Source organism: Nycticebus coucang, chromosome 5 (assembly GCF_027406575.1).
Source record: "Nycticebus coucang isolate mNycCou1 chromosome 5, mNycCou1.pri, whole genome shotgun sequence".
Classification (NCBI taxonomy): Eukaryota; Metazoa; Chordata; class Mammalia; order Primates; family Lorisidae; genus Nycticebus; species Nycticebus coucang.
The window spans coordinates 115,357,880-115,381,525 of NC_069784.1; the positions used below are offsets into that span (position 1 = coordinate 115,357,880).

The 23,646-nt window shown below is 43.8% G+C and overlaps 1 protein-coding gene across 8 annotated transcripts in view; it reads right to left on the bottom strand.

The window, feature by feature from the left end:
* NHSL1 (NHS like 1) overlaps window positions 1–23,646 on the bottom strand; it is a 260,231-nt gene that overhangs the window by 142,734 nt on the left and 93,851 nt on the right. The window contains exon 1 of one of the 8 annotated variants that reach the window (XM_053590640.1): window positions 10,850–11,694. The exons of 5 other annotated variants lie outside the window; for them this stretch is intronic. In XM_053590640.1, the coding sequence (XP_053446615.1) occupies window positions 10,850–11,051 (202 nt within the window). In that variant the 5' untranslated portion in view covers window positions 11,052–11,694. Of the gene's footprint in view, window positions 1–10,271; window positions 10,374–10,849; window positions 11,695–23,646 lie in introns of those variants that run through there. 2 more of the 8 variants (XM_053590645.1, XM_053590648.1) reach the window with 2 other exon arrangements.

The following is a 23,646-nucleotide window of genomic DNA, read 5'->3' on the forward strand; positions in this document are numbered from 1 at the left end:
AAAGGAGCTTCAAACCCAGGAGAGGTATGCTGCATGTGCCCAAATATTCTCAAAGCAGAGTATATGCCCCTAAACCAAAAGGTATTGAGTCTATGACCCCCAAATGTCCTCCCTCCCTCCCTCCCTCCCTCCGTCTTTCTTTCTTTCTTTCTTTCTTTCTTCCTTTCCTTCCTTTCCTTCCTTTCCTTCCTTCCTTTCTTCCTTTCTTTCTTTCTTTCTTTCTTTCTTTCCTTTGAGACAGACTCTTCCTTTGTTGCCCTGGGTAGAGTGCTGTCACATCACAGCTCACAGCAACCTCAAACTCTTGGGTTCAAGTAATCCTCTTGCCTCAGCCTCCCAAGTAGCTGGGACAACGGGTGCCCGCCACAACACCCAGCTATTTTTAAAGACAGGGTATCGCTCTTGCTCAGGTTGGTGTTGAACCTGTGAGCTCAGGCAATCCACCTGCCTCAGCCCCCCAGAGTGCCAGAATCAGGTGTGAGCCACCACACCCAGCCCCATCCTACCTACTTTCAGTGTCATTTCTCCTTCTGAAGAATTGCACTTGGTTCCCCGTCTCACCATCTAAGTCTGTCTGCCCAGTTTTCAGTTCTAATGACCTCACCTTTCTCTGCTTATCTAACCAACTATTATCTAACCAATTATTTTTACTGGACACTTACGATAGCCAGACTGCGTTTATTAAATGAGTTAACTCATGTAAAGTGTTAATAACAGTGTCTACCCATTGCAAGCACTCACTAAGTATTAGCTGTTGTTTTTTTTTTTTTTTTTTTTTGGTAGAGACAGAGTCTCACTTTATGGCCCTCAATAGAGTGCCATGGCCTCACACAGCTCCAGCAACCTCCAACTCCTGGGCTTAGGCGCTTCTCTTGCCTCAGCCTCCCGAGTAGCTGGGAGTACAGGTGCCCGCCACAATGCCCAGCTATTTTTTTTGGTTGCAGTTTGGCCAGGGCTGGGTTTGAACCCACCACCCTCAGTATATGGAGCCGGTGCCTTACCAACTGAGCCACAGGCGCCGCCTGTATTAGCTGTTGTTAATACTTACGGTGGGCTGACTGAGTCAGATATAACTTTCAATTTAGTGTCTTAATCACTTCGGGATTTGACATAAACACTAAGGTACAAATTCCTTCAAAGGAAGTGATAGCTTTCCCTGGGGTTGCATAGGTTATTCAAGTACTCCAAAGACATTTGTTTCTTTTTTTTTTTTTTTTGGGAGAGACAGAGTCTCAGTTTAAGGCCCTCGGTAGAGTGCCATGGCATCACACAGCTCACAGCAAGCTCCAACTCCTGGGCTTAAGCTATTCTCTTGCCTCAGCCTCCCAAGTAGCTGGGACTACAGGCGCCTGCCACAACGCCCAGCTATTTTTTGGTTGCAGTTCAGCCGGGGCTGGGTTTGAACCCGCCACCTGCGGTATATGGGGCCGGCGCCTTACCAACTGAGCCACAGGTGCCGCCCAAGACATTTGTTTCTATACTGAAAGTGTAATGTACTAGTTAGTATATCCTATGCTGGGATAAAGATATACTTTTGAACAATTAGCTACTGATGGTGAGATTGCCAAGCCAATGGCCAATATCATTCAAAACAACCAAATCCAGTTTGTAGGCTGACAATGTATCTATAAAACAGACACTGGTTTATTCAATAAACAAGTTGTACTTGACACTGATATGTATGATGAATAGGCATTACCCCATTTTACAGAAATAAAAACTAGAGAGTAAAGAGATGGTGTGACTTGGTTCGGGTCATATGCACACAATTAGCAAGGGACAGAGCGGACGGCCCAGATGGGCTGACCTAGTGCTCTTCACACAACTCCTTCATTCCTTCAACCACAACTTAGTAAACACCTATTACCTGCCAGACAAAAATCTCTCCTATTTTGGAGGCTAAATTCTAGTTGGAGGAAATGGATAACACCAAAAGCCAATACGTAGAGTGCCCAGTATATGAGAGGGTGGCAAGTTCTTTGGAGAAAGCAAGTTCTCTGTGGGATGGCAGGTTAGGGCGAGGGTAAGATGTGACCTTTTTTTTTTTTTTAATTGTTGGGAATTCATTGAGGGTGCAATAAGCCAGGTTCCACTGATGGCATTTGTTAGGTAAAGTCCCTCTTACAATCGTGTCTTGCCCCCAAAAGGTGTGGCACACACCAAGGCCCCACCCATCTCCCTCCTTCCCTCTCTCTGCTCTTCCTTTCAAGATGTGACCATTTTAAATATGGTCACTGAGATGACTTGTGAGCAAGGACCTGCAAGAGGTGAGGGAGGAGCCAGGCACACAGCTGGGGTTCTGGGTCAAGGGGAAGGTCAAGTGGTGGCTGCTTGTAAAACAGCAGGAAACCCAGGGCCCTGCAGAGGACAGTGAGGGGAAGCTTGGAGTGATGGGCTGAGGGAGGCAGATGCCAAGAGGACCATAGGGAACACCGTCAAGGCTTAGTCATCCAGCTGCCTAAGAAGGAAAGCTGCTGAAGCGTCTGGAGCAGGGAAGCTGCACAGCATGACCTGGTATTTAACAGGATCACCGAGGCTGCTGTGTTAAGGTGAGCCTGACTGGGGTGGGGTTGGGACACATAAAGATGGAAGCAAGGAAACTGGTAAGAAAAGACTGCAATAGCTCTGGGCAGCCTCTCCTCACCAGGCCTGGCATCATGGATTCCACACCCACTCTCTGTTCACTAACATCAACTTTACTGCTTGGTCAAAACAGCTATGACCGGGTGGCGCCTGTGGCTCAGTGAGTAGGGCGCCTGCCCCATATACTGAGGGTGGCGGGTTCAAACCCAGCCCCAGCTGAACTACAACCAAAAAATAGCCAGGCGTTGTGGCGGGCGCCTGTAATCCCAGCTGCTCAGGAGCCTGAGGCAGGAGAATCGCGGAAGCCCAAGAGCTAGAGGTTGCTGTGAGTCCTGTGACATCATGGCACTCTACAGAAGGCAGTAAAGTGAGACTCCGTCTCTACAAAGAAAAAAAAAAAAAAACAGCTATGACCAAATATTTTTACACAGTGTTTGTGCACAGCTTAACTAGCACAACAGTAAACAGCAGGCTGCCACCAAAATCATGTCCCCACAAGCTGAGCCCTCTCTTTTGCTGTACTCAAAGCAGTTCAGAGTTGGGAGCACTGGTAATAAATAAGCACACAGAACTACGGAGAATCCACCATTCTTTAAGGCAGAGCCAGAAAGTATTTGTTTGGCACATTAGCCTGTGCAAATATCACTGCTAATAGAGCCCCAGATGAATTATTTTCACTAATTCAGCAACTATTTATGGAGCTTTGGGGATAAAAAAGATAAATAAGTCTGGGTCTCTGTCCTAAGAGTCTAGGACAGTCTAGTTCGAGACACAGACAAGTAAACAAATAGGTATAATCCAGTGTATGATAAATGCAATTAGACAGAGACAAGAAGGCAGAGAAGTTACACAAAATGGAGTCATTATTCTGAGCTGAAGGGATCAGGAAAGATCCCTTCACAGAGTGTTTTTTTAAGGTCAAGTAGGAAGTCACCAGGTAGAGGAGAGGACTGCAGTATCTGGGCGAATGGAAATGGTAGTGAAAAGGAGATGCAAATTTCTGGATGGTGATAGAGCAATGCATCTGCATGCTATTTTTGTAGGGCATGGGAGGAGGCAGACAGCATAGCATTTCATGCATCTTAAGTGATATGGGCTTCTTATCTGTAGGCAAGGGGAAGCCACAGAAGAGCGATCCAATTACATTTGTTTTTAGGAAAAATCTTTCTGTTAACAGTGTAGACTCAAGGATGAATCAAAGGGGAACAAGAATAGAAATAGCAAGAACCATCCAGAAGTCCAGGTAATAAGGGTCTGCTCCATAAGGATGGACAGATGGGGACCTTTAGAGATAAAACTGATGGGACTGGCATTAAATGAAGTATTTAATAGGGTATTATAGTTTTTTTGGTGGGGGGGAAGTCTCCCTCTGTTGCCCCAGGCTAGAGTACCATAACATCAGTCTACCTTCCACAACTTCAAACTCCTGAGTTAAGGCAATCTTCCTGCCTAAGCCTCAGAGTAGCTTACATCCCAGGTGCACACCACAAAGCCCAACTAATACTTTTCTATGTTTAGTAGAGATAGGGTTTTCCTCTTGCTCAGGCTGCTCTCCAACTCCTGAGCTCAAGCAGTCCCCCTGCCTCAGCCTCCCAGAGTGCGAGGATTACAAGTGTGAGCGACCGCACCTGGCCAGGTATATTATAGTTTTCTAACAACTCTAATTTGATAGAAAATATATAGTTAAGCCAAAAAGACTGACATTACATGGAATAAAACATATTCTATAACAATTGTAAGAGAGTTATAAAAATTAACCCTAATTAATGTTCAGGGTCTGGGAGGCTGGGCGCAGTGGCTCATGCCTATAATTCCAGCACTCTGGGGAGCCGAGGCGGGTGGATTGCCTGAGCTCAGGACTTTGAGATCAGCCTGAGCAAGAGAGAGATCCCATCTCTAAAAATAGCTGGGTATTGTGGTGGTTGCCTGTAGTCCCAGCTACTCAGGAGACTGAGGCAAGAGGACTGCTTGAGTTTGAGGAGTTTGAGGTTGCTGTGAGAAAGGAGACCCTGGCACTTCACTCAGAGTGACAGAGTGAGACTGTCTCAAAAAAAAAAAAAAAAAAAAAGTTCAGGGTCTTTAGAAAATATTTTTAAAATAACCATTTGTAAAGATAAATTTCAAAAAATGTTCACAACTTAGCAAGGATATTTCAGTGGAAAAGAAGGAGGGTTATTCAATTCCAAACCCAAACCCTGACAATAAATTATATCACTCTAAGATATCTCTGATAATATATGTCTCTAAGTCACAAAACAAACCCATTTTTTTTAACTAATAAAAGGATATTATGGGTGGTGATTGTGGCTCAGTGGGTAGGGCGCCAGCCCCATATTCGGAGGGTGGCAGGTTTGAACTTGGCCCCAGCCAGCTAAAATAGCAATGAGAATTGCAACAAAAAATAGCTGGGCGTTGTGGTGGGCACCTGGAGTCCCAGCTACTCTGGAGGCTGAGGCAAGAGAATTGCTTAAGCCCAAGAGTTGGAGGTTGCTGTGAGCTGTGACGCCATATCACTCTACAGAGGGCGACAAAGTGAGACTCTGACTCAAAAAAAAAAAAAAAAGGATATTAGACAAAACATAATTTCCATAAAACTTCAACAATTTAATTACCACAAAAAGACTTTTTTTATAATAAAACAAGACGGGGGATAACAAAGGTTTCCAAGTTCAAAAGAAAAAAATAATCAAAGGTCAATAAAGGACATTCCCAATGGACCAGATAAAATATTAAGTAGCACTTGCTGTCTGTCTTTTTCACAGAATGTCAGTTTCAGTAGGAAGTAAGGAGGAAAACATCACATTCACTGATCTCTTTTGTTAAGACACCAAGGTAAACATCATGTAGCTATTTTTCTGATGTACATAGTAACCCTCAAAATAAATAAAACTTATGTATCTATTTTACTCACAAATTTGGGATGCTAATTTGGCATTATCAGAAATATTTTTTAGGCATCCTTGATGCTATGAAGGAGGAAACCTTAAGTCCCATCATTTTAAAGAATTTATTATAAAAAATAAACCACAGCCATTTACATGGAAACAAGATCTTGACTCTGGACCTTGCTCCTTTTGGTCTTCATTTTTCTCCATTGTCATATCTGAAGTAGAGCTAACCTAATTATACACAAGGATCCTACTCTCTGCAACTATTTTATTAGGGTGGAAATTGGGATGAAATTACTTTAAATACAGCCAACTCCCACATTCGAGGATTGATTATCTAGTATCTGGATTACTCACTACCTTTGATACCTAGAAACGCTCTGGCCATTTCTGTAGGGGCTGAGAAGGACGGGCACTGACATTCAAATGATTCAAACCTGGTAATGTTACATCCATAACAGTGAAGCCCAGAAGGAAATCACGAAACCTTGTTTGGAACAAGGTTTTGTATGTCGATGACCCTCTCGATCTACCAATACCAGGATCATCAATCATTACTCTGTCCAACTAAGTGGAGAGCTGGGGTGCAGCAGAATGTGCCCTGCTCGATGAGAGGATACCTTAGCATGATGCCACCTCTTTTGGTTTGATTTGTGTAAGCAAGAAAAGGGATGCACAAAATAAACACTACTGGTCAGGAGTTTTCCTCGAGAACCTTCCACCGTGGATGCTAGAAAAGAAGCGGGTACTTGTTAAATCTTGTTTAATTAAACGCTAACAGCCATAAAACCATGCAAAACATGGAAATGTTCCAGAGAAGGTACTTTTACCTGGATCTTCTCATCTAGGTCATTCCTGTTAAACTTTTTCACAATTATCTTACATTTTCTCTTTAATTCCTCTTTAGATTTCTTATCTGCTTCTCCACTTAAATATGAACCCCCTGACTGCAAGGCCTCTGTGCTATCTTTCTTTGTATCCTGCACACAGTATTCAGTAATAATTCCTCCAGTAAGTGCTCTCACAGATCCACATAGAAAGCTACTTATTGCCTCATCTATAACTGTATTCCACTCTTCAACTATAAGGAAGATACTCAGGCTCAGCGACCATAGCACAGTGGTTACGGCGCCAAGCACGTGCATCGAAGGTGGTGGGTTCGAACCCAGCCCAGGCCAGCTAAACAACAATAACAACTACAACAACAAAAAAAAGCCGAGCGTTGTAGCGGGCACCTGTAGTCCCAACTGCTTGGGAGGCTGAGGCAAGAGAATCACTTAAGTCCAAGAGTTAGAGGTTGCTGTGAGCTATGACGCCACAGCACTCTACCAAGGGCCACATAGTGAGACTCTGTCTCAAAAATAAATAAATAAGTGCAGCACTCATAGCACAGTGGTTATAGCGCCAGCCACATACACCGAGGCTGGCAGGCTCAAACCCAGCCGGGGCCAGCTAAACAACGACAACTGCAACAGAAAATAGCTGGGTGTTGTGGCGGGTGCCTGTAGTCCCAGCTACTTGGGAGGCTGAGGCAAGAGAATCGCTTAAGCCCAAGGGTTGGAAGTTGCTGTGAGCTGTGACGTCATAGCACTCTACCGAGGTCAACATAGTAAAACTCTGAAAAAAATAAAAATAAAAATAAATAAATAAAAGTAAAGAAGATACTCATAGTCTTGATTTTATGGCTAACTAAACCAAAACATCATCTACTATTATAGCATCATCTACTATTATCATATCCCACTAAGAATATACGAACTAATAATCAGGCCGGGCGTGGTGGCTCACGCCTGTAGTCCCAGCGCTATGGGAGGCCAAGGCGGGTGGATTGCCTGAGCTCAGAGGTTCAAGACCCATATGAGCAGCAGTGAGCCAGAGTAAGGCCCGGTCTCTACTAACAACATCGAAAACAGCCAGCACCACAGGAGAAAGAGGAAAATCAACAAAAAAGGAGTACTTCAAACAAAGAAGAATGAACAAGCACACTGCAATTAAAAATAAAAAAAATTAAAAAAAAAAAGAATAATCGCTGTTACCCAATTCATTCTTTTCTCTGTGAATATAAAAGTTAAAACAGAGAGTTGTGAAACTTATTGTGTGATGTAAGAAAAGAAAATATATAGATGCTTTGTTAGTGATTGCTTCTGACATATCAATGTGTAACTTCTTTTTTCTTTTTTGCAGTTTTTGACCAGGCCAGGTTTGAATCCACTGCCTACGGTATATGGGGCCAGTGCCCTGCTCCTTTGAGGGAGGCACCGCCCATCTTTTTTTTTTTTTTTCTTTTAATGTGAGACAGGGCCTCACTCTATCACTCAAGTTGGAGTGCACAGTTATAATCATAGCTCACTACAGCCTCAAAGTGATCTTACCAGATTCAAGTGATCTTCCAGTCTCAGCCTCCCAAGTAGCAAGGACTACAGGTTTGCATTACCACACCTGGGTAGTTATTTTTTCTTTTTAGAGATGCAGTCTTGCTATGTTACCCAGGCTGGTCTCTAACTCCTGGCCTCAAGGGATTCTCCCACCTCAGCACTGGTATTAAAATTATAGTCACCATACTTGGCCACAATACTGATCTTCAAGTGCTTTTTAAGCTCTAGAATCATAGTTTAAGTAGGAAGATGCATATTAGTATGTTATAAAAGGATACTCCAGAAGAAACCTCAACATTATATTACAACTTTATTTTTAGTTTCTTCACTATAAGGGCCATTAAATCATAAAGCTATGAGTTTGCTGCACTAATAGAAATCCATAAAGGTAGTCACTTAAAAACTTTTATTTTGATGTTCCTGATAGGCAATCCAGCATAGAATTTCCCTATTAAAAGACCTCTCATAGAAAGGTCTGAGAGGTTTCTATGAGACCTCTCATAGAAAATGAGGGTCTTTTACAACATGCTATCCATACCGGTAGGAGGAAGTCAGCAGGCTAACGGTGCAAACCAATGACTCCTGGAGACAGTGGGCAGGCATCAAGCAGGCAGCATGGCCTTGCAGCAGCTGCTGGAGGTGAAGGCCAGGAGGCTACAGAACCAGACGCCCACCAACAAGAGACCCCATGATGGGGGTGGAGGAGCAATGATGCAAAGCTGGTTTGTTAAGCTAACACTGCCCTACCCTACCTATCACCACTCAACGGCAGCATGTGTGCTGGGGAAATAAACCGACAGGAAGGTGGATTAGGCTGCATGTGACCTGGGCAGAAAGATATAAAAGATGCTACACACTCCCATCAGACCAACACATCTTCCCATTTATTCACAACCAAATCCTAATGTGCCATCGGGCATTCTTAGCACTGACCAATAATCCTTGCTACAGTTTCAGTTCATTTGATGATCTTAAGAACTTTAAGCTGTATAATTTTTCTTACAGGCATTTCCTCTTTTGATTTGCTAGTGTAAACAAATGTCACTTCTAGATTTCTCCAAAGAATTAGATGGAATAAAGATCAACTGTTATGACATACCCCTGAGAAAATGTCAATGTTGGAAGCCAATTTTCTTTTGTAGGTCAAATGTGAAAATAATATTATATTATAAATTGTTCATCTATAGGCCCCCTTTAAAGGATTCCCACTAACTCCGTATCTCAAATGTTATATTATTCATGTTCAATTATTTCTTAAAACCATATAAAATTACACACTGTATTATGCCTCCATTTATCTCCATGGGGCTACTGTCTCCCCATTAAGGGATAAAGGGCACAATCTTTTGTGTTGTTGTCTTAGCAAGTCTTCCCTCCACTTTATAAGTCACCCTGTCCTTTACAATGACTTCTTTATTTTCCACAAGTCAAGTATACAGTATTTGCTTTATTTACCAACTAAAACTAATACATGCAAATTCAGTCTCTTTCCTCTTAAGGTTAATTTTGAGGAAGCATCTACAATAGAAATCCTAAAGCCACATGTTCACATGTACACAGTCTTTACCAGAAACTTGACAGCCGTTGACTTCAAGTAAAACAAGCCCTAAAAAGCAACCTTCAACAAAGACCAAAGTAATCAAAACTACACCCCCTTGCAACCACACTACTACTTACTGTATCCACCCTTCAAACGTTACAACCCAACCATTTACCAAAACCACAGCTTATTCCTGATTTAGAAAAGTAAAGTTCACAGACTTGCTAAACTATACACAACTCCAGCCAGAAAGCACAAATGCCTTTTCTAAGCCTGGCAGTTACCCAGCACCTGAACTAAAAAATAAGCTCGAATGAGCAGGATCACTGTTGACCACCTTCTTGATACAATAAACAACTCGCCTCTTCAAAGAGTATGAACTAGTCCCTCTAGTGCTATCGTTCAATAGATGAGGACAAATGGTTTAACACACATTACCCCTGAAGAAGGGCTGCGTTTAACTCCCAGTCTGTGCGACTCACAAGCACGTATTTAACTTAGCTGATTATCTCACATTTCAGCAGTTTTGCTTTCCAAAAGAGAGGGAAGAACAGGTCCCTGAAAGATTCCAGTGAGGTTTTTTTTTTTTTTTTTTTCCCCTTCGGCACAGGGAAGGATGTGATAAACAGAGAAAACACAATCACGGGAATGTCTGGATTAGGTTCCTTTGTAAGACTTCAATAGCGCCCCCCTGCTGGGCTCGCCCCTGCACTGAGTGGAGAAACCATTTAAAGCTTCACAATTCAGTCTTTACACACTCAACAGGAAGAACTCAGACATTCTAGGTGTAAATAGGGGAGTGCTAAGAAATATTGAAATATTTCCTTCTCTCTCAGCAGGCCTGGTATTTTTTTCTTCACCTTGAGAGACGCAAAACACACTCACCCTGAGAACAGAGCCCAACACTGAAGACAAACTTGACAGAAAGCCAGCAACTTCTTTGGGCCAAGACACTCAGGGGAAGCCCTTTCTGGGTCCATTTTCCCCAATGTCATACACAGACCAACACCTGTTTAATTCAAGCATTCATGAAACTCATCAATCTTCTCAGAAGAAAGATGCAAGAGGATTATCCGCGTTCCCAAAGTTTTCTCAGCGTCATTTCAGAAAAGAGCCCCATCGTTGTAAGAGCAAAAGCTCGTCTGGAATGGTGGTTTAAGGTTTACCATTGAACTTTTCACAAGTCACTTGGCGTGTGGAGCTGATGAAGGGCAGGGAAGTGCTGAGGACAAACAACAGCTATTTCATCCTTCTTAGAAGGATACAATCTCAAGCTGATTCCAGCTTGGAAGAACATTTTATTTTCGACACGAAAAACAGATAACACCAAAGTCCAAAACAAAAGCAAACAAAACGGAAACTCCTAATGGGGGCCAAAATCATGAAGGGAAAAAAGTGACAACAACAAAAGACATCTATGCAATAAACTTTTGAAAATGTCTGAATTTTAAAAAGCAAGTCACCTTTTCTGGGCTGGGTTCTGTATGTCCAGTTTTCATCATCCGCTTCCACCTGCTGCCCACAAACGGAGAGCTCTCCATCACTGCGGAACAGCCTCTTTGTCTGCCTGGACAGGGAGGAGAAATTTATCCAACTCACAGCACGTGAGAGAGAACCTGCACTTGGCTTCAGTCTGAAGGAACCTGAACAGCGTTCCTTTTTCATCTTCTTTTACACCAAAATCAAGTCAGAAACAAAGGATGGCCCCACAGACAAAAAGCTCTGGTGTTGAAATTGGTCGGGTCCTTCACACCAGCCGGCCGCTTCCCACTCACTCAGACAATGTGCAGTGTCAGGCACAGCACTGTGCAAAAGGATTGCTTCTGGGCCACCCAATTAAAAAGAAAAGGAAAACGAGGGGTTAAGAAAGAGGACAAAAATGTTTCAGCCTAGCCATATTGTGGTACTCGGTTTGTAGATCAGCAGTATCCGCTGCCAAAACATAAAAACAAATAAAAGTACAATTTCAAAAATGAAGCAGGTGTTCATTTCAGGAGCACTTGTCGGGACTTTGCGTAGAACAGAACCCAGGCACTCCGACTCTTTGGTGTGAACCTCGCACCCCAAACTGTAATCCTACTCCGCTCCGGGCATCCTTCCCCACCAGGCAGAGAGCTAGCCACCGGCTGCAGAAGGAAGTAACTCCTCACCCTGGAGAAAAAGACGGAGTGTGAAGCCTGGCACCCAGTCTAAAGTTCACCCACACAGGCTGCTTGGGAGAAATCAAAAGGGTTCAGCTCACTTGCCCCAGCACAGGCCAGAATCATAAACCGCCCACTTGCCTCCTCCTCCCCGTCTGCAAAGCGCTAAGCCGAGCCACAGGACTCCACAAACAATAAAACAGGCGGCGTGGCTATTGCTTGGATCAGAGCCAGCGCTCCTGCGAAAAGAGGATAGGCTTTTCTGACACCAAAGCCACCTCATTGGAGACAGAAAACCCCGCCTCTCCACGGCCAACACTTCGGTGGCAGCTCAAACTTCTGAACTCCAGCAAAGCTGTGGCTATGTAAGTCTGTGCAGAATACACACTTCTGGGGATAAAAATTAAGAACTCAATTATTAATTATCAGACCGGCGATCTGAAAGTGAGGTTTTGAGAAGGAATTTAATATGTAGTTATGCACATATCCAGCATTTCTAACTGGATTTAGGAATGCCTTCATCTGAGGAAATATACTTCCAAAGAGAGTAACAGTGACCCAGGTATCACTGCACCCCCAGCTTTCAGCAAAGGTGGAAGGCAGCCATTGTGTACCTGCAGTCACCTCTCTAGCCTGTCACCAGCACCCAGTGTGTAGGACTGAGGACTCTCCTCTGCTCCCTCAACTGCCAACTTTTGGAGGTCATTCCTCTCCAGCCTTGAGTGACCATCTTATCATGGAGAATCGTCATCTCAGGGACGTGACAGTGGCAATTAGCTGCAGGCTCTAGCTCTGAGACGCCTCTGCAAACTATCTAGAGGCACATCTAGAAATGCTACATGTGGGTGTAGCATTTCACTCAAGGCCAACAAACTATAATTCCAAGGTCCTTAGGAGTGTGTAAGTCCCTGCAACTTTCCATTCTAGAGACTTTGGTCAGCATCCCCTTCCACCAAGTGTTACTCAGAGTAAGGCAGATAAGTAGAAAACTAGGTCCATTACACTTTGCTTTACTCAGCGTTGATCAAATACCTGTACAATAAATCTAGCAAATTGAAACAAAATACGTCTATTGAAAATTATAAAAGCAGGAATATGTACCATACAATTACTCTAGTTCACTGAGTTTTTGTTTTGTTTTGTTTTGTTTTGTTTTTGCAGTTTTTGGCCGGGGCTTTTGAACCCGCCACCTCCAGCATGTGGGGCCGGCGCCCTACCCCTTTGAGCCACAGGTGCCGCCCCATTCACTGAGATTTTAAGAAAAAGGCTCTACGAGGTTACCAAGACTGGACCATTTATAGAAAAAAAAATCAGACATCTGGGAGTGCTCCTAGGATGGGCAGTTCATACAGCACCACGGAAACAACAGAGGACAGGTACTATTAAGAGTGAAGCTACAAAACAGCCCAGGGGGCACAGATACAGGCTCAGTTTAAAAGTTAAATGGGTAGGCCAGACGCGGTGGGTCATGCTGTAATCCCAGCACTCCGGGAGGCCAAGGAGTGGATCGCCCGAGCTCATGAGTTTTGAGTCCAGCCTGAGCTAAATCGAGACCCTCTCTCTTTAAAAAAAAAATATATATATATAGCAGGGCATTGTGGCAGACACCTACAGTCCCAGCTACTCAGTAAGCTAAGGCAAGAAGATACTTGAGCCCAAGAATTTGAGGTCGCTGTGAGCTATGATGCCACAGCACTCTACCCAGGGCTATAGAATGAGACTCTGTTAAATAAATAAATTAATTAATTAATTAATTTTAAAAAGCTAAATGGGGGGCGGTGCCTGTGGCTCAGTCGGTAAGGCGCCAGCCCCATATACTGAGGGTGGCAGGTTCAAACCCGGCCCCGGCTGAACTGCAACCAAAAAATAGCTGGGCGTTGTGGCGGGCGCCTAAGGCAAGAGAATCGCTGAAGCCCAGGAGTTGGAGGTTGCTGTGAGCTGTGTGATGCAATGGCACTCTATCGAGAGCCATAAAGTGAGACTCTGTCTCTACAGAAAAAAAAAAAAGCTAAATGGGTCCTTAAGAGATCATGTAATTTAAACCCCTCACTGCATAGAGAGGGACTCACAGAAAGTGTGTACACACCCAGGGTCACAGAGGAGTCAGTAACCAGGACCAGACTGTGAGACATGACTGCGACCAGAGCCTCACACCTCCCAGGGAGGCCTGCTACCTTGCCAGGTGCTCTGGGCCTGTTTCAATTATTAATTGGAATTATAATTCTACTTTGACCACTATTATAAAGGCAAAAATGATACAATTATGCATAACACCAGTGGCTAACATCAAAGTTCAAACATCCAGTATCTCCTTTCTGAGTGAAAGACACTATTTGAGAATCTCAAAATATAACAATAAAAAATAACAAAAAAAAAAAAAGAAGAAGAATACCTCGCCAGAAAATCCATAAACACCCCAAATGCTGTTTACCGTTTCAGAAGTTCATGGCACTCCCTGACACAAATCTATGCACAAAGGATCCAGGGAGCCCAAACAATGAACAGACTCCTCTTCCCCATTGTCTACATTCTGAGGCTGTGTTTTTGATTTAGAAATATCTAAGCGAGTCTCCTCACACCTGCCCCTCCTTGGAGTGTGCACACAAACAACAGTATAGATGAACTGTGTCATTAGTAACTGGTGTGCTTTCCTCTGGTCCCCCCTTCCCTGTACGCAGAAAGAGCTCATGGGAGAGGCTAAATGATATTTACTGCCAAGCAGGAAAAATGAGAACTGGTCCATTCAGGGACCAGATTCATGACTCTCCCTCAAAGTAAGTGTCCACTCAAGGTGGACTTCAAAAAACTATATTCCCACGAACCACAAGAACTAGGGAGAACACTTGCACAATAACCAATTCTCTGTGTGCTAGCTAGTCTGTGTTTTTGTTATATTTGGCTTTGAGTATTAAATCTTCATTTATGTAGAAGATTGTCAAATAAATTAACTACTTGTACAATTGGATCAGCATTCCTATTGACCAAGAGAGAATATAATGGTTTAAATCAACATTGGGGGAGATATGTAGATTTTAACATGTTGGATATTTACTACAATTAGCTTAGAAAGTCCAAAATTGGCTTCTTAAGAAGCTATAAGATTCACTCACACTGTATTTATTTAGCAACTATAATGAAGCACGCATTTTAATTATCAGGAGTATCAACCCAAAAGCTATCAAATTGACTCCTCCCAGCAACAGGACTGAGGCCACTTTGTGCCACAAGAGTCTTATGCATTATTGCTAATCGTCACCCTGCTGTGAAAAATCTTTACTTTTAGAATATAATTGGCTTTTTCAAATAACTTCAGCTATAATCTTCCAGGTAATAAAAACACCTTAGTTTAACCATTTTTTCTCCATGAAAATCTACAACAGAACCCACCCTCGGCAGACCCTGCCCACAGACATGCTGAACAGCTTTGATCCCGGCTCTTACTGTGGGGTGCTCCCCACTCCCCCCTCACTGTCAGGCTGTCAAATTGAAACTCCTGCTGTCACCACATGTGCCAATAACTGCTCCCTGCCTACCATTTTGCCGTGGCTGAGCTTCAGGCACTGGGAATCAGATAAACAAGCTTGCTTAAATTACATGTTTAGAGGGAGTCGATGAGGACTTGTAGAATAAAACGCAAAGCCTTCCTAGACTGGCTTTGTCGCAGCTGCCTCCTGGGCCAGTCCTCCTGTCCTTTACTGCCAGGATGCAAGTCCAAGGATTGAACTGGCTGGAAGAGCAGCTCCTGGGGGTGGATCTGTACCAGGTTTATGATTTGACTGCCTCTTTTATATCACATTCTTAGCAATTGTGGGTCACTAATGCATCACTACTGACAAAAAGACATTATATTATTTCAGAAATGATTTAAGTTAATACATTAAGCAAAAGTTAACTGTAAGGACATATTACTAAGGGAAGTTCTAGAATCCTCTCCTTGGGAATTCCTAAATCAAATACCCATGAATTTGGAAAGATTTATTTATGTTTCTAACAAGAGTCAGAAGCATAGACTGACTATGTTTGGAAAGTCCTTACCAAAAGATACAATATTTCAGGTTTCAATATACACCAGCATCCTTAAAAAGGAACTTAACTCAAATGAAAGTTTCAGATTTCACAAAAGTGGCTCCACAGGACAGGATATAGGATCCCACAAACCTCTTCAACCCAATCAGGCATGCGATTGTTCTGCTCGCCATCTGTGTGAAATACCAGCCAAAGGAGGGACTAGTTACGAGTGCCATCAGTTCGTCGGCCTCAAGGGCACCCACAAGCACTGTGACTTTTCATTTCCATGTGTAGCTCATCTGCCCTGTTAAACCTGGAAGGAAGATCAGGAGAGGCAGGACCCTGAACTTAGAAACCCTCAGAGAATGGAGCTGGCGTGTTAGACTTGCTGGCATGGGTTGGCTGGTGTGGGCGATGTGGGACACACAAACAGAAGGTATATGAATGGAGACAACAGTGAGGGGGAAAAAACCAAACCCAACAGTGAGTGAAATTGCTCTCCTCTGTGTCCTGTTCTAAAGCAGCCCTGTCTGCGCAGGGGAGTGTGCCCCTTACCAGATTACCACATGAATCACCAGACAACCCACAGGGCCCTTTACTTCCTAGGACAAGGCACAGTAGGTTTTTCAACTGTCATCTCCTGTGAATAATTTCGGAGCAGACTTTTTTTTTTTTTTTTTTTTGTAGAGACAGAGTCTCACTTTATCACCCTCGGTAGAGTGCCGTGGCATCACACAGCTCACAGCAACCTCCAACTCCTGGGCTTAGGTGATTCTCCTGCCTCAGCCTCCCGAGTAGCTGGGACTACAGGCGCCCGCCACAACACCCGGCTATTTTTTTTGTTGTTGCAGTTTGGCCAGGGCTGGGTTTGAACCCGCCACCCTCGGCATATGGGGCCGGCGCCCTGCTCACCGAGCCACAGGCGCCGCCCTAGGAGCAGACTTAAATGGAATTCTTCCTACGAGGTAATTTGTACATACCAATAATGAGAGTTTATCTCAACATCAAAAGTAAATAGTTTAAGCCAGATATTTATAGCTAAAACAAAACAAAACCCCCCACAAACCGTGTTACCCCCAGGACCACAACAGACAAGCTCCCCACAGTACACTAAATCCTCCATGCCACACCCCGCTCTCATCCCCCAAGTGATTAAACAACTAGACTGGAGGAAGAAGTCAGGGAAGACACAACAGAGCTAATTACCTGTTCGGAGCTGGTCTTATTTTCAAGTTCCCTCACACACCACTGTTTTGGTATTTACAAGGAAGAACAGCACTGCCTTTTCATTAAATTCTAGTTTTAAAAGTCATAGGTGCCTTGCAATGGAATGAATGGTGTTGCTTCCCACAAATGGAAAGATTAAACGCAAACATTTATACACAGAAACCATCACAGGCCCAACTGCCACTGTTCAATGTCTTCACATCTGAAAAGGACTTCGAACAGGAGTCCCCATGGGATCACTTGATACAGGAGCAGTATGGCAGATTATGGCCCTCAGGCCCCCGAGGTGGGGCACACTGCAATGGGATAAAGTCTGTGCCCTTGTAAGGAAACCACTGACATAGAATGTGGTGTCAGCAGCTTGGCAAGCAGTCTTTACAATTCAAAGTCTGTCCTAACCTTAAGCCAGAAAATGTCCCCAATCCAAGGGATTCAGCTGGGATGGGATCCTAAAACTGAGCATCAACTTTAAAATTCTGATAGAAAACAACCAAGGGTAAACCTATTCTGAAATAGGAATAAAATTCCAAATAAATAATGCTTTAATCATTATTTCCTTTGTTCTTGGAATCTTTCCTGTGGCCTCTCCAGGGATCATTGTAGTAATTTTTCCTACCTAGTCAGGTCTTCCTTGGCAAACTTTATTAAGGGCATAAATCACAGGAGATCTTATTGAAATACAGAACGTGAACCTGAAGGAGCTAAAATTCCAAACTTCTCCAAGCACCCAGATGAGGCCAGTTCATGAACCATCTTGAAATTAGCACAGCCCTAGAGGGCAGGGAGCTCAGCTTTCCCCTTGCTGTCCCTCATGGCCCCTTACCTACAGCCAGCATTTAACCAGCCTTGGCTATAGGGACAGCAATGGAACCATCCATCGTTTCCATGTCACCTCTTTCTTTGGATCTTAGGATATCTCAGAATGATTATAGCAATCGTTCTTTTACCACTAAATCACAGAAGCAAAATTTATAAATTGGCAAAAAATATATATAATCTGAATTAAAGGGTTAATAATAACAGCTTTGCTCTGGGAAGAAAGAGGGTATTAAAGGACAGGCCATTATGCTTTTCTTAATTTGTCAGGACATCTGCATTGCTTCCATCACCAGAACTCCAGATTCCAGTGATCCTACTCAGAACCTGGTACAATCAGCAGCGAGCCAAGATCAGAAATCTATCTGCCCCATTCCACCTGATGATAATCTACACCAACAGGCTGAGGCAGCCTGAGTTCCACCAAGTTAATTTCATTCCTCTGTGACAGTGGAAAACTATTTTTTACAGCAGTTTTTCCTGGTAGATATTTAAGACCATTTTCCAGTCAACCTTAAGTGAGCCTTCCAATGAGTTTATTCTATGTAAAATCTTTTTTTTTTTTGAGAGTCTCACTTTGTCACCCTTGGTAGAGTGCTGTGGCATCACAGCTCACAGCAACCTCAAACTCCTGGGCTTAAGTGATTCTCTTGCCTCAGCCTTCCAAGTAGCTGGGACTACGGGCGCCTGCCACAACAGATGATTATTTTTAGAGACGAGGTCTCACTCTGGCTCAGGCTGGTCTCAAATTCCTGAGCTCAGGCAATCTATCCACCTCAGCCTCCCAGAGTGATGGGATTATGGGCGTGAGCCACCACGCCCAGCCTAAATCTTTAAAACTACCTTCACTATGACTCTATAGTACTACCCTGAATATCTGATTTTTAAACAAACTTTTTATCAATCCAGTCTACTTTTATTGTGCTACTCCTACCTGCTAGACACATGATACCAGCAGTGATTTCCAGCCAGCCAATCTTGTTTCTGAAATATAAAGTTAACAGGGTTGGGTATAAAATACCTACAATTCTTTAATCAGTGGCACCCAGTATCCAAATTCACGTATGTCTCCACACCAGGAAAGAGACTGAACTACAATACTTACACAATAGAACCTCTGCATTTGACCACCTCCCTAAGTTGACCTGATTTTCACAGACCAGACATGCACCACATGTACGTATCGGCACTGCAGGCCTCGCTCCTTATGATAATCACGTTGGTAGGTTGACTGGTTTATTGCAGTCCCTTGGGCGGTCAACTTACAGAGGTTCCACTGCGTATTTCAGATTACTGCAACCCCTTTCACCATCAGTACCTGAGTCACCTCCAGAGATAGGCCAGAGCCCACTTAAAGGAATCAGTTCACAAATTTATTGATCTCTTGCTGGGAAATCAGCCAGGCAGGCTGGTTCTAAAGCACAAAAGATAGGGCCCTGCCCTACAGGAGTATAAAATGTATAGCAGGAGATATAGTTACTTATAACCTAGTGCAAAAAAGGATAGTCAAAAAACAAGCAGGGGGTCTGGGTTCAGCCTCTGGGGGTCTGAGTGGGTTCTCAGGGTGAGAAATACTCTCTGACCAGGGTTTTCCAGTGCTGGGGTGGGGGGTTGGCTAACCAGTGGTATGCAGTACCTCAGTAAACCAGCCCTCTTAGGGTGGGGTGACGGGGGCGGGGGATGTGGCAAACCTTGATTTGTAGTACCTATTTGACAATTTCCATGGTATAAACTAAAGACTCTTGCCACGGCCAATCTTTCAAGCTACCAACAATTTAACCACCAGTTTACGAAAAATCTTGAAAACTCAAGAACTGCCTCTCACAGCCAGTACATGCTGGCTTCAGTACACTAATGAAGTTGGCAAACATGATAATTAGGTAAAATCAGTGACTTGGTATGACATTAACAGGCCCCAAGCCACTAATTGTTTAAGTATTAGTATGGGAGTGAAACCTATGAATGTTACCTTATATGAAAAAAAGGTATGGTGCTGTCTGTGATTAAGTTAAGGATCTTGAGATGGGGAGGTTTCCTGGATTGTCTGGGTGAGCCCTAAATGCAATCACCTCTGTCCTTAACAAAAGAGCCGCAAAGGAAGACGTTGCCCTGAGGCTGATGTTGGAGTGATTCAACCACCAGAGCTGGAAGAAGTAAGGAACAGGGTCTCCCCCAGAACCTCTGGAGGACATGCAGCCCTGTCAACACTCTGATCTCAGACACAGGGCTTCCAAAACTATGAGAGCATAAAACTGTCATTGTGTTCAGCCTCCAAGTTCGTGGCAGCATTTTACAGCCGCTATGGGAAACTGGTGAGCTGGGGTGCCACGGGGAGTTTTGTGACCTATTGTATCTTCAAGCATTTCCGTTCCATTTGTAAGTATTCTGAGATTTTATTCTTATACTTTTCAAAATTCTAAATTCCCTATTAGCCGTTCATTTTGTGCTGTTTATAAAAGCAGAAGTTGGGAAAATTTGGCTGAATAGGGGATTAGTTGAAGCAACCTAAATTGCCAAAATTTAGGACTTTACAGAAACCTTTGACAGGAAACAAAAATCTAATAAAGGTACAGAAGCATTTGTTGCCAAGTGTTGTGTCACTGACAGCAGGCTGGTGACCTACCTGTAACTTTAGGCTTTCACTTTCTGACTCTTGGTCTCTGTCATATCAGAAACTTTGAAGACGGGAAGTTTTGAGGTTCTACTTTTAATTCAATTTTAAGCCAACAATGGCTGCTGTGGTCATATAGTTGTGGGAACATATTTTTGGTTATGTACGCGTGAGGTACATCACGATGTGATGAAAAGGACGGTTACTTTTTTAGCCAAAGTGGCCTTCGTTTGAAAAGCAATTTTTAAATTATTGAAAATATGTAGATGAGGGCGGCACCTGTGGCTCAGTGAGTAGGGCGCCGGCCCCATATGCCAAGGGTGGCGGGTTCAAACCCGGCCCCGGCCAAACTGCAACCAAAAAATAGCCGGGCGTTGTGGCAGGCGCCTGTAGTCCCAGCTACTCGGGAGGCTGAGGCAGGAGAATCGCCCAAGCCCAGGAGTTGGAGGTTGCTGTGAGCTGTGTGACGCCATGGCACTCTACCGAGGGCGGTACAGTGAGACTCTGTCTCTACAAAAAAAAAAAGAAAGAAAATATGTAGATGAATTATAATAAGTAATCCTCAATTACCCAGAGTATTCCTATTCCTCAAGCCCAGCTTATTCTCCTGCTGAACAACTGGGTGAAATTAAAGGAGAAATTTTGAAACCAGGGAGCAAATAGTCATAATGACCCACTAGCTTTCAGCTACACTGTTTTACACAGAGCGTTGGTGCCATCTTATCAAGTGCAAAAAACTTTATAGATGAAACACCAAGGAGAAGGTTGATAAATTAGCTTATCTACAGTCCCCGAGTTACTAGGTAGCAGAGCTGAGAACTCTGCCCAGCCTCCCACTCACTGGCGCTCCCTTCCACAAGCTGAGGGTCACTGCCTGCAGGTGTCTCCCCTGGGCTGCTGTGATGCCCAGGGCTAGGGCCACCCCACTTTCAGCTGTGCCCCCCGCCCGCGTCCTCCATACCACCAGTCACACCACACGCTATGCCCCAGCTCTTCCAACTCTGGAACATTTCTCATCTTTTCCACCTGCTTAACTTTCATCCACTCTTCAAAACTGCCGGGACCTGTCTCAATTCACATAAGCAAATGTCTCTCAACCATTGCTACATAACAAACTACCCCCAAATTTCGTGCCTTATTATAAACATTTATGATTTCTCACAAGTCAGTGAGTGGCCTGGAGGTCAGCTGGCGTTGCTGGAGGGTGGCTGTGCTCCAAAGTGGCTGTCCCCATGTGCCTAAGACAGGAATTTCCTAGTACAGGGAACTTCAGTTTTAAAATGGGGGGGGCAGTCCCAGGACACACCAGGATGGTTGGTCCACTTTATTGGTGACCTCTGGGTATCTTTCCTCCCCTCCCAGGACCAGCAGGCCGGCCCTAGCTTATCTTTCCCATGGCCACGGACCAGAGGGCACAGGCCCAGCTGCACAAGCCTCTTCTGTTTCCCTTGGCCAAAGCAGGTCATGTGCCCAAGCCCAACATCATCAGGGCAGGAAAATACACTCCACTCAAAAAGTGGGGTGAAGGGGCAGGGTGGGAGCATATTTCTAAATCTTCTCCAACTACTGCAAGCATCTACTGGGCAAGTTACAAGGGTCATGGTCTCAAAAATATCATTTCTGACTTCAAGGTTAGGTGCCCCCTGCTACAAGTACACATAACACTCCACTCAGAGAAATGTTGCTCTTCACCTATCACATCTGAAATTATGCATTTGCCGTTCAAGACTGTAAACCAGCCAAGAAAGAGAACTGAGGCTTCTGTCACTGTGTGCACAGTACCTAGCAGAATATAAAGACAGCTTTATCTTTATGTTTTTCTCTCTCACTCAACAATTTTTACAGCCATGTGCACTGCCAACCCTCTCAACAGTCCTCTAAAATCTCCAAGTAAAAAGGCAATTTAGAGAAGAGGAATCCAGTTTGATAAGGACTTCTTCAGTTGTCTCTGTGCAATCACATTTGTCAGAGTCTTAAAGGATAAACTCATTTGATAAAGAGAAACTTAGAAAAGAACTGGTCTAAGGAACACTTAAGATACTCAGAAATGTAGGATTGAAACACTTATTCCTCAGGGTCAAAACTGGATACGTTAAATCAAGAGAATTTCTGAGATAGGCCATCAAAAAGAACTTCAAAGAAGGCTGAAGTCCTTCTGCAGAATAAACACCAGGCCCTTCTTACTGACGGCGGCTTGGAGTGGGCTGGTGGAGAGTGGCAAGCACAAAGGAAGGCACTCGTTATGGCGGTGTCCTTTCTAACCACCCTGCCCAGCCAGCCCCCTGCATCTCCCGGAAACAGAGGGAGAACTGTGGCAGAGCTTGCCATAAAGTGCCCCCCCTGGGGAAGGACCCCAGGGCCTTGGTTCTCACTGCTGTACTCAAAACTCTGCACATTTAATACACCAAGGACTTTGATTCTTCAAGTTGTTATGAAAACAAAATGAGAAAACCTGACATTATTAGCACTCAATAATTGGTAGGTTATTCTCAAATAGCCAAAACATTACTGAGCAATAAAAACAAAGCAGGAGGAATCACGCTACCAGACCTGAGACTGTACTATAAATCCATAGTGATCAAAACAGCATGGTACTGGCACAAAAGCAGAGAAGTAGATGTCTGGAACAGAATAGAGAACCAAGAGATGGATCCAGCTACTTACTGTTATTTGATCTTTGACAAGCCAATTAAAAACATTCAGTGAGGAAAAGATTCCCTACTTAACAATGGTGCTGGGTAAACTGGCTGCCAACCTGTAGAAGATTAAAACTGGACCCACACCTTTCACCATTAACTAAGATAGACTCTCACTGGATAAAAGATTTAAACTTAAGACATGAAACTATAAAAATACTTGAAGAAAGTGCAGGGAAAACTCTTGAAGGAATCGGCCTGGGTGAATATTTTATGAGGAGGATTCCCCAGGCAATTGAAGCAGTATCAAAAATACATACTGGGACCTGATCAAACTAAAAAGCTTCTGCACAGCCAAGAACATAGTGAGTAAAGCAAGCAGACAGCCCTCAGAATGGGAGGAAATATTTGCAGGTTATACCTCCGATAAAGGTCTAATAACCAGAATCCACAGAGAACTCAAATCTATTAGCAAGAAAAGAACACGTGACCCCATTTCAGGGTGGGCAAGGGACTTAAAGAGAAACTTCTCTAAAGAAGACCAACGCAAAATCTACAAACACATGAAAAAAAGCTCATCATCCTTAATCATCAGAGAAATGCAAATCAAAACTACTCTGAGATATCACCTAACCCCAGTAAGAGTAGCCCACATAACAAAATCCCAAAACCAGAAATGTTGGCGTGGATGTGGAGGAAAGGGCACACTTCTACACTGCTGGTGGGATGCCCACTAATACGTTCCTTCTGGAAGGATGTTTGGAGAATACTTAGAGACCTAAAAATAGACCTGCCATTCGATCCTATAATTCCCTTACTAG